The sequence below is a fragment of the Chinchilla lanigera genome, unplaced genomic scaffold (assembly GCF_000276665.1).
Source record: "Chinchilla lanigera isolate Chin_1 unplaced genomic scaffold, ChiLan1.0 scaffold00013, whole genome shotgun sequence".
In the NCBI taxonomy this organism is placed as follows: Eukaryota; Metazoa; Chordata; class Mammalia; order Rodentia; family Chinchillidae; genus Chinchilla; species Chinchilla lanigera.
The window spans coordinates 21,331,309-21,342,470 of NW_004955414.1; the positions used below are offsets into that span (position 1 = coordinate 21,331,309).

At 40.2% G+C, this 11,162-nt stretch overlaps 2 protein-coding genes across 2 annotated transcripts; both read right to left on the reverse strand.

Moving 5' to 3' along the window:
* Positions 1–951, reverse strand: LOC102006569 (olfactory receptor 51L1-like). Its single transcript, XM_005380496.1, has one exon. It carries the CDS (start codon positions 949–951, stop codon positions 1–3), a length of 951 nt encoding a protein of 316 aa, XP_005380553.1.
* Positions 952–9,911: 8,960 nt separating this feature from the next.
* On the reverse strand, positions 9,912–10,850 carry LOC102004692 (olfactory receptor 51I1). Its single transcript, XM_005380084.1, has one exon. It carries the CDS (start codon positions 10,848–10,850, stop codon positions 9,912–9,914), a length of 939 nt encoding a protein of 312 aa, XP_005380141.1.
* Positions 10,851–11,162: the final 312 nt, after the last annotated feature.

An 11,162-nucleotide genomic window follows, 5' to 3' on the forward strand; every position in this document is an offset into this window, starting at 1 on the left:
TCAGGTCCGTTCCTTCTTGCAAGAGAACAAGGTGACAATCCCCTGTCTGATTGGCCTCGTCTTAATGCTGTAGATGATGGGGTTGAGCACGGGTGGCACAAAGAGGTAGATGCTAGACATGACTGTGTGGACCAAAGGAGAAGCGTGCTTGGCAGCCCGGTGCATCACAGAGACCCCAATCATGGGCACATAGTACACAAGCACTGCGCAGATATGTGACACGCACGTGTTGAGGGCCTTCCTCTGTCCCTCCCCTGAAGCAATACCCAGCACCGTGGAAAGAATCAGCACATAGGACACCACGATGAGCAGTGAGTCCAGACCGAAAGTGGCAAGGACAATGGCCAAACCCAGGATGCTATTGAGCTTCGTATCAGCACAAGGCAGCTGGATCAGGTCTGAATGCAGGCAATAGGAGTGGGATAGAACGTTAATGTGACAATAGGGAAGTTGTCTCAGAAGGACAGGAAGTGGGGCCATGAATGCCACACTCTTCAGTGTGATGCCCAGACCCATGGAGATGATGCGGGGCGGGGTCAGGATGGCTGTGTAACGCAGCGGGTTGTAGATGGCCACAAAGCGGTCGTAACTCATGGCCAGCAGCACCCCTGACTCCATGCAGGAGAAGGTGTGAATGAAAAACATCTGAGCCAGGCAGCCATCAAAGTCCACCCTGCGTGCATCAAACCAAAGAATGCCCATCACAGTAGGCAGTGTTGACACAGAGACACCCACTTCAGTGACAGCCAACATGGAGAGAAACAGGTACATGGGCTCGTGTAGGGCAGAGTCTCCTTGCACTACTGCCAGGATTAAACTGTTGCCCACAATGGCCACAATGTACATGATGAAGAAGGGGATGGAGAGCCAGCCATGTTGAGCTTCTAGTCCTGGGATGCCAGTCAGGAAGACAGATAGGAAGTCAAGACTTTTGTTACCCTCAATGCCCATGATGCCAACAGTGGAAATTGGTCTTCAGCTGACACTTGGAAAAGCTGAAGTGAGCTCCCACCTGCTGAGTCTTCTGCTTAGCACTCAGCCTAAAGTTTGAAGAAAGGAAATGGAGTAAATGAGTGAGTCGGAAGAACACGCATTCTCTTTTTCTCTGCTTCTGCTCCCTTGAGCTCCAGAATCCTGATATATTACATGTAAAATGGCTATTTCTGATTGCCCAGTCTTGTGAGAGAGCATAGGTTAAACCTTAAGAACAAAAACTGGAATACATCAAATCTGGGTCAAAATATTTACTCAGCCAGTTGCTAGATGTAAGATGTAGGCAGCTTATTTAAATGCTGGTCTCACTTTTCTTTTGTTGTTTTTCACTTGTAAAAATTAGGATAAGGATGTTATTCCCCTTATTCGAATATGAAGGAAAATTGAGAAAATTAATATATGCTTAGTGCTCATTCATCTAATTTCACTCTGGTGATGAAAGTAAATCTCAGTTTGATCTTGGCTGAAGTCATTAGAAAGAACTGATTTTTAGCTATGTCAGTGAGGCTCTAAGAAAACAAGAGTATGTGGAAAAAGGTAATCTCCATGAGTTCCCCCACTGCAGGAAAAAATGTTTTGAATGTAAGACTGCGGTCTTAGAAACAAAAAGAGAAATATGAATGATGAAGGAAATTAGTACTTCAGATGATGAAAGAAATTAATTCTTCATGTTAAAATTATACAAACATACAAGCAATCTCTGAATTTAGAAATAAAGTTCTGAAAGGGTGTCAATGATACATTACTTCCAAAATGAGCAGATTTCACCTAGAATCCATGGAGAGATCAAAGCTGAAGAGATAAAGGACTTCATTAGTGGCCATGAAATCAGGGAGAAATCATTGTACCCCTCTTGGGAGTTGAAAATAGTATACAATTTAAAGTTATGTCGTGCAACATACTGTAACATAATAAATATAATAGAACATAATGAACTAAATTAGTATAACTTTAAAAAGCAAAATAGAAGTGTAGTCACAATTGGTTTGAAAGCTGAGATAACAGCAATCATCATTTCATTCATTTACTCAGCAGACTGGGTGTAGGAATATACTCTGTATCAGTCCTTTATCCTGTGACGATGCACTGCTGGTGTGAAGTGGTCCATACAGCTACAGTATTTAATGATAATTCTCTGCTGGAACAGGTGGATAGTTAGGGGAATACATAGCCAAGGAAATATGAAGAGCTAGGGCAGTGAAGAAAGTACAGTGTAATAATGAGGATGATCACAGAGCCTACATTCTTTCCCTTTTCGCTATGTGCAGGGCCCTGTGAAACCCTGTACATTCTATCTCTGTGTTTTGCTCAGAATCAACCATTTCTCTCACTAGTGAAATATGCTCTTCATTCCTCTTGCCCACAAATTTCTCACGGGTTTACCTCATACACCAGTGGTTCTCTACCCTGGGTGAACGCTAGAACTGCACTGAGATGAAAAATCCCAGAGTTTAGGTTACCCTCCATGCTAATAAAATTAGAATCTGTTCATCTTGTCCCTAATTGTTAATATGTTTTCAACCTCTTGAGGTGAATTCTATTTTGAGATCCATTCCTGATTCATTTTATAACATTTTGGTCACTTCTTAGTGAATTTCTTTTAGGCTAAAATGCAACTTGTAGGCATTTGCCTAGTCTCTACCCAGCTTTTATGGCAGAAAACTTTGCCACGTCACTCAAAACTACAGCTTCGTATTTCCTCGTGTTTCTTTATTCTCTTCTCCTGATGCTTCATGGGCCACTAATCTAGCAAATCTTGCTCATTATTCCCATCTTAGCTTTCCTGCCACTGAAATGGAGTACTCAAGACCCACAACCTAAAGGAGGAAAGGTGGAACTTAGCTCATGATTTCAGGAGATGAAAGACATGATCAGCAGGCTCCAAGGCAGGAACATCATGGTGGAAATGCAATGGAGCAAAGCTCCTTAGTTTGTGCTGACAAGAAAACAGAGAAAGGAAAGAAAGCCAGAGAGGAACAGGAGAGAGAACATGTACAGCACCTGAGGTCAAGCCTCTGTAACTCTCCAAGACAGACCCAGGAGCGTGCTCTGCTAATCTGCCAGGTGTTTCTTAATTAATGAAGTTGACATAGCATGATTAATGGTCACAACAGTGCAAGATGTTACCCACAGTTAGCCTGGATATGGGTCTAGTGCTGCACCTCTCCTTGTGTCCAACTAGAATAGAGTCCTGTCTGCACTGAGAGAATCTCCTCCATCTCCCATGCTTAGCTTGAGCACCCTTAATGCCTTTACTCTTGTCATACCCCAAACCACTACCCTGGTTCAGATCTCACTGACTCGTAAAAGGCATTCTCACTTTGGATTTATATCTGTTTTCTCCACATTATAGATACTGTTGCAGACACACAGGAACAATAATCTTAATACAGGCCAGGCATGGCGGTGGCACATGCTTATAATTTCAGCACTTGGGAAGTTGAGGAAGGAGAATCCCCAGGAACTGGAGGCCAAACCGGGCTACATAATGAGTTTGAAAGCAGCATAAGCTACATAATGACCCTTTGTCTCAGTAATACTGATAATGATAATAATGAAATAATAACAATAATGTAATCCTAATCAGGTATCATTTGAGTATGGTTCTTCATAGAATCTGTACTTTTCTTGCAGAATATCATTTTAATTCATAAATACATGTTATTTACGCATTTTATTTATTGTTTAAATATCTATTTATACTACTTTGTAAATTTCATAGAAGAAAAGATAATACAAGTTCAAAAATATAGCAGATACTTACTAAATTATCTAACTGAATAAATAAACCACCAGAAGTTAAATCTGGAGGCTTATTCATGGTATGCTGTAATTTCCCTTTACCCACATCATCTATCCAAAATACTTTTAGCTACTTCTTAAAGTTCCTGACTGATTTTGCACAGCACACAAATCTTCTTGTCAAAGTGACCAATGAATAGTAAATCTAACATGAATTAAAGTGTAATATGCAGTTCACAGCAAACCGGAAAATATTCTCATATTATTTAAGTGGACATAATAACTGTATCATCTGTAACTATAATATTTCATGCATACTTTTTTATTAAAATTATAGTTATGCCTCTCTCTCTTCTCTCTTAGACACTGAGCTCTCTTAAGATCTCTGGTTTATGTTACTTTCACATAACTTCCCATGACTGTGACACCAAAAAATGTGTTCAAGAAGACAATGATAAATCAAAACACAAATATACTTGTTAGACCACAACTGAAGTACAAATTCCATACTCAAAATAGAATTGCAACACATTCAAGTGTAATTGCGAAGGGCTTTGAAGGATCAAATGATACTTCACTTTGAGAAGAAGATAACAAAGTAGAGACGGATGAACTGGGTGTGAGGGATGGTGCGTGATAGGAGAGATCACAGGTACACAGTCTGGGGTTATGTAATGAGCACTTTACACAGAGTCAAAGCTCTGTTTAAGATCAAACAACTTCTGGATAGGAGAGATACTGTAAGGCAGGATAATCCTTAACAAAAATGCTGGAAGGAGGATCCTAGCATCTGCTGAATTGTGTTTAACTGCCTTTTCATGTCTCCTGCCCTCAGAACTGATGTTTCAGGCTGTCTCTTCCATTCTGTGACAACATCATGGCTGTGAATCTCTGAGAGACAGAACAGAGGAAAGTCTCCAACTCTCGTCATGTTGGTTTTTTTTTTCTTGTCATGTGATTATATCTTCCACTACTGAGGTAGTTTTGTTGGTCCTCTTTACCATACCTAGGAGAGCATATGGGCATTTGACTGACTACTGCTTTGTCTGTAGATGTCTTACATAAAAATAAGATTTGGAGATTTTTGTCCTAAATGTCTCTATTATAGGATAATTGTGGTAATTACTTTAATATACACAGGCATGAACATAAATTTACTTAAAAATACAGGGACATGAACCAGAAAGACTGAGAATGCCATACAGAAGTACACAGAGAACTGTTGATAGAAACACACTTATTATATGAATACCTAGAACGTGCAGACTGATTCAAACTCACCTGTGAGAGCATTTGGAAGTGACTGTTGGACTGACAGAGGACCAGTGCTCACAAAGGCTGGAGAGAGGCTTCAGGGAACAACTATCTAGGAGAGGAGGCTGACTTTATGCCTGTGAGTAAAATTCCCTGAGACCAAGGCCTCTGGGGTCCTGCTTTGCACGAGTGTGATTCTGTGCTGATGGAAAAAGGAGGGAATTGGGACTCACCTTGGGAATCAAAAGGCAAAAAAGAAAATTTAAAAGAAAGTCCTCTTCCAGAGACACCATACTTTCACCACAGAAAAAAATAGCATTTCAATACTCTTTATGATGAATAAGAGGAAGGAGAAAAATTCCCCCAAGGTCCATAGAAAACCACCTCTCCCATACATATTCAGCATAAAACCCAGATCCTAAGCAGAATCTAAAGCTCAGAACCCAGAGGTGACCCCAGAATTATTCCATAGAGGAGCCCACTTTGGCTACCTTGATCCATTCATTTCTGCTCCTCCCTGAACAATTCCCAGTACTTCCCCTTCAGCCGTCCACCAAGTTCCACACGTTACTCTTCCTCTTATGATATTATCACTAACAGGAGGTTATCAGTCCTATACGCCAAATCTAGCTTGTTCCCGTGTTACCATGCTGTTTCTGTGTCACTGAGGAATCAATAAGTGATAAAATAATCTTCGGTGCATTAACAAAACAATAACAATCTCTACATTTTCAATACTTATTATGTACATTTGGTAGGGGTACTATAAATTAGGAACTAAAATAAATTCTGTTATTAACTCCATTTTTCAGGTGGGGAAACCAAGTCATGGAGACTAAGGAATCTAGCCTTTCAGGAGAAAAATTCCAGTGGGTATTTTATTTTCAATGAAGGAACATGAGCTTCAGTAATGAAGATCTAGATTTAAATCCTGGGTTTGCTATCTACTATCTCCATGATTTCATGTTGATGGCCATTCGATACAATTTAGGGTAGAAATAATTTCATAATGAAATTGTGACTATGGTTAGTTTGAGGCCTCGTATCTTGGCATTCGAGCTGGCTGTGGTATACAGAACCGTAACTCCCTGTGCCTCTGGTGGTCACAGTTGAGGCCAAGGGGTCCCTTGATGCTGGGACACTTCAGGGCAAGATTACACCAGCTAAAGGCATCCTGGTTCCTTAAGAACTGGGTGGTAATTTTTAAAAAGTTTTCTCCTTGATGAAAAGACAAACCTCTTATTAACCTGCCATCTCTCCCCACTGTCTTCATCAATATAAGATCCTCGTTAGCTTAAGATCATTGCCACCCTCTGAGTCATCTGATCCTCTCTTCACCATTTTCTTCCATGTAAATGTGATCACTATATAGTGAAGTTCTGGCTCTTTGTAGCCTTTTGTTTCCTGTGAACAACTGGCCATCCCAGATCCCCTTTACATTGCTATTTGTCTCTTGCTCTTTCTTTTCACAGCGTGTGTCCTGTAACAGCTTGCAGGAAACGGGACTCACTGCAGAGGTCCTCCATATTTTCAGGAGATTAACATTCCTTTAACTTTGAAACCAATTGTAAAGAGTAAATTACCCACTACAGGACATGGAGATCCAGATGAAATGACAGTAATATTATTGCCATCTCATCTGGATCTCCATCTCCAAATAGAACTTATTATTGTACATCTCCTTATAGAACTAGATCTCCATATAGAACTTATTGTTGTACACACACACACACACACACACACACATGATAGCTAAGATAATTGTGCCACTAAGTTCTACTGGTTCATTGAAAGGAACAGTGAATGTTTAATTGTTTGATCAGTCTTGCATACCTATATCTGGTAATCTGAGCAACTACTCTGAAGATAACGATAAGTAATACAACAACCATTGCTGATGTCCTACCATTTTGTTTTGAAATTCTGTATAGGGGCTGGGGATTTAGCTCAGTGGCAAAAGCGCCTGCCTCGCAAGCGCAAGGTCGTGAGTTCGGTTCCCGGTACCGGAGAAAAACCAAAAACCAAAAAAAAAAAAAACAAAAAGAAATTCTGTATTGTTTTTATAGTTTTTGTGTTGTCTTGTTTTGGTCCTTGTTTTTGTTATTTTGTTTTTGTTCTTTTCTCTTTAAAATAATTTTTAAAAAGAAGACAATAATAAACTTGTTTATGTTTAATTTAATGTGCTACATATAATTATCTGTATTATAAATTCTACTGTATATCCCAATTCTAGATCCCCCTCTATGTTCTTTTTCCAAATTCTATTTGTTCCCATTAAATGTTTAATTTTACCTCTTCCTTATTTTAGTTTTGCAGAGAATGAGAGTGTCAAAAGGGAAAGAATGGCAGAAAAGCTCTCTCCTCTATCAAGTGCTAGGAGGGCCATGGGAAGGCAAACAGAACAGCTGCCCTTCCGCATATCAAACTCTCATACAGTACATGGGAAGTGGGACACGAACTGCTTTTGCCTTCTAGTAGTGCCATAGGATTGGCTGTCAGAAATAATGAGATGGAATTCAGGAGAATTCAAACCACGACTTTGGGAGTATGGTCACAGAATCCTAAGCAAAGAAGGAGACTTAAATGATGCCTCAGACTGGGCATGAGTCTCTGGAAAGAAGAGCAAGCCCTCAGAAGTCATGGAATGAAGCGATTCTAATTATGTCATTAGAAGCACAGTATTGCATGTTTATATCTGTTTTCACGAGAAGCCACTTTGAAGATATCAATATATAATACAACCACCATTGTTAATTCCCTATCACTTTGTTTGTAACTCTTGTGTTGTCTGTATTGTGCTTGTGATATGTTGTAAAATGTTGTATGTCTGTTAATGTTTCCCTCCTTTTATCTTTAAAATAAATAAATAAATAAATAAATAAAAAGAGAAGCACACATAAAAAAGGGTTCAGTTCCTGTATTTATTTAGTTTATCATGTGATTATTTTTTAATTCATATGTACTTGGTATTCCGAAATCTAAGCTAATTGTATAGTGTCAGGTTTAACTCCCATTGTCTCATGTTTTTAACCTTTGAAATGAGTGGATAAGTCAAGAGAAATTCTAAGTTTCATTCTGGTGTTAATGATGCTAAAGACAGTGCGCAAATCTCAAGGCAAGAAGTTTATTTTCAGTGTTAAGCTGAAGTCACCTTTGGGAAAATTTTGAGGCTCTTCCCACCACAAAGTCTAAACTGAGAGATAAATATGCTCTTCAGCATAGAAGTGGAACCCTGCTGGATGGAGTAAAACGTTTCAGAAAAGGTTCTGATTAGGGTACTTACAAACACTGAAGTCCCGTTCACAAAGTTCTTTTAAGTGATGCCTCTTTTCATTGTCACAACTAACCAGTTTTTTAAGAGTTCCATTTGCCTCCCTGGCAGCCGTAATGGCAGAGGTGGGAAGTGGGAAGAGAGGGAGACAGTAACGTGGCGACGTGACCAGAGCGGCTGGAGAATTTTCATCGCCTTCTCCTCTAAAGTTCTGACTGCCTTCCACCTGCGTCATCTCATGGAGACATTAAGTCTGCATTTCGCTTCACAGCCAGTGCCACATGCTTAGTTAGGATGCTGTCAGTTTCTCCCAGCTTTCAGGCACTCACCAGCTAAACCAGGAAATCTCAGAAGCTCCACCCCACAAGCTCCTTGATGGGAAATTTTCTTTTCTCTAAGTAAAGCTAACTGCAATTTCCTAAATATTCTAGGTCAATATTCTAAGTCAAAAATAGCAAAGTAAGTCATAGACCTTATTAAAACAAAAACGTCTGGGCCCCCAGCATTTCTGGTTCAAGAGAACAGTTGGCAGCATTTGCTTGATATATTTCCAGGGACTTAGGATGATGTTGGTCGGTGAATCACACAATAAGAATCACTTTTCCAAACTCTCATTGCTCAAATGCCTTTTCTCTTGTTGGAAAACACATGTTTTCCACACACAATCTTAATGCTGGAGCTGTTAGGAAAGGAAGCACAATACACCTCAAGCTTAGGTCCCCTATCATTCTTATTAAATACCATTGCCATTAAGAAAATCAAATGTGGGGCTGAAGATTCTGTTTCTCTAATAAAGTTTCAGATATGCCAATATTTTGTTCATTTGAACATAGTTTGAAGTTTAAAGTTCAGGCCAGGCCTGGTGGCACATGCCTATAATCCCAGCACTTGGGAAGCTAAGGCAGGAGGATTGCTACAAGTTCGAGACCAGCCTGGGCTACAAAGTGGGCTCAGGGCCAGCTTGAACTGCATAGGGAGACTCTGTCTCAAAAAGACTAAATAAATAAATAAACAAATAAAAATAAAGGTTTAAGCTCTTTTGCTTAAACATTTTTTTCAGGTAGTCAAATCTACAATTATTTTTCCTTCTTCCTCCCATCCTGAACCAAGTACTCTAACCTTTCTCATCCTTCACAGCTACTGCATAACCACCCAGTGTAGCCTGTTCTTAATTTTATAAGTCAAATAGATCCCATCTTGCAAAAAAAAAAAAAAAAAAAAACCACAGACTCTTTACAAGCATTTTCTGAATTTAATGTTAACCATCTCTCTCATTCTTGATGGCAGTAAAGTTATTTAGGTTCAATCCTATTTGTCCCATAGGGCTTTTGTTATTCTCACATATGCCAAATATTTTCAAAGCATTTTGGCTCTCTGTTGTACTTTTTCCTTGACATGTATACTTATTTATCATTGTGTTAGATTATAATATTCTTAACACTTAGAACAAAGATTTTTGCACAGTGACTATTCAATTACCTATGTACATCATTTTATTGAGTTAGATATTCTCTTATTGGTTGAACATTCATAATTATAAAGAAGTCGGGTCTTCCTCTTCAGTGATTTAGCATTCCTATCTAAAGTTGGCAGACAGGTTAGTATCCTTCCTTCAAAGCATCTCTCTCAAGGTCTGCAGCTTTCTTCAGGCCTAGGATTTATGGAAGAGCTTGAGGATACCCTTGCGGATCTCCTTGGTCTTCACACTGTAGATAATAGGGTTAAGCATGGGGGGTACAAACAGGTAGACATTGGACATCATGACATGTACAACAGATGGAGCACTTTTCCAAAATCGATGGATCATGGAAACAGCAATTATGGGCACATAAAAGGCCAGAACTGCACAGATGTGCGACATGCAGGTGTTGAGAGCCTTGAGCCGTTGCTCCTGGGATGCGATGGCCAGCACAGCTCTCAAAATCAATGCATAAGAAAGCAGGATGAAAACCGAGTCCACCCCATAGGTGAAAATGACCACAAAGAGTCCATAGATGTTGTTAATGTGGATGTCTCCACATGCCACCTTCATGAGGTCTGGGTGCAGACAATAGGAGTGATGTAAAACATTGCCTTTGCAGAAAGGTAGCCTTTTCACCAGAAAAGGGAAAGGGAAGAGAGTGGTAAAACTCTTGGTGATGATACCCAGTCCCATGGTCAGTATGCGGCTGTTGGTGAGCACTGTGGCATAGCGCAATGGGTTACAAATAGCCACAAAGCGATCAAAGCTCATGGCAAGCAGGATGCCTGATTCCATGAAAGAGAAAGTGTGAATGAAGAACATCTGGACCAGGCAAGCATCAAATCCAACATGGCGGTAGTTGAAGCAGAAGGTAGCAAGAACTGTGGGAAGAGTGGAAAAGGACACTCCCAGATCATTGAGAGAGAGCATGGAGAGGAAGTAGTACATGGGCTGGTGCATAGCAGGCTCTCTGATCACCAGAGCAAGGATACTGAGGTTGCCTAAAATGGAGATCAGGTAAAGGATGCAGAAAACCAGGGCAACCCAGGCCTGGCCTGTGTGCATCCCAGGAATGCCTGCCAGCTGGAGTGTGGTTGGCTGAAAAGGAGTGCCATTGAGGCCCTGCATGACAGGGAAGGGGAAGGAAATGGATGGGGAATGGGCCCAAAGGGGTGTGTTGGAGTGTTCTTCACTTTTTTCTTTCAGATGTCCTCTCTTCAACATAAAAATCGGGGATTGGAAATGTGTGTCCGTGTTCCAGCTTGTCATATTAGACTCTGAGTTATTTGAGGAAGGAATTGAGTTCCTTTCATTTCTCTACTTTAGAGAGTTTAAAAAAAAAACAAACAGTAACAAAATAACAACATACCACCAGGACTCTGTGTACCTTCTAAGCCACATGGACACTCCATGGAAGTTTGGTGATCAAGAGAATGCCTA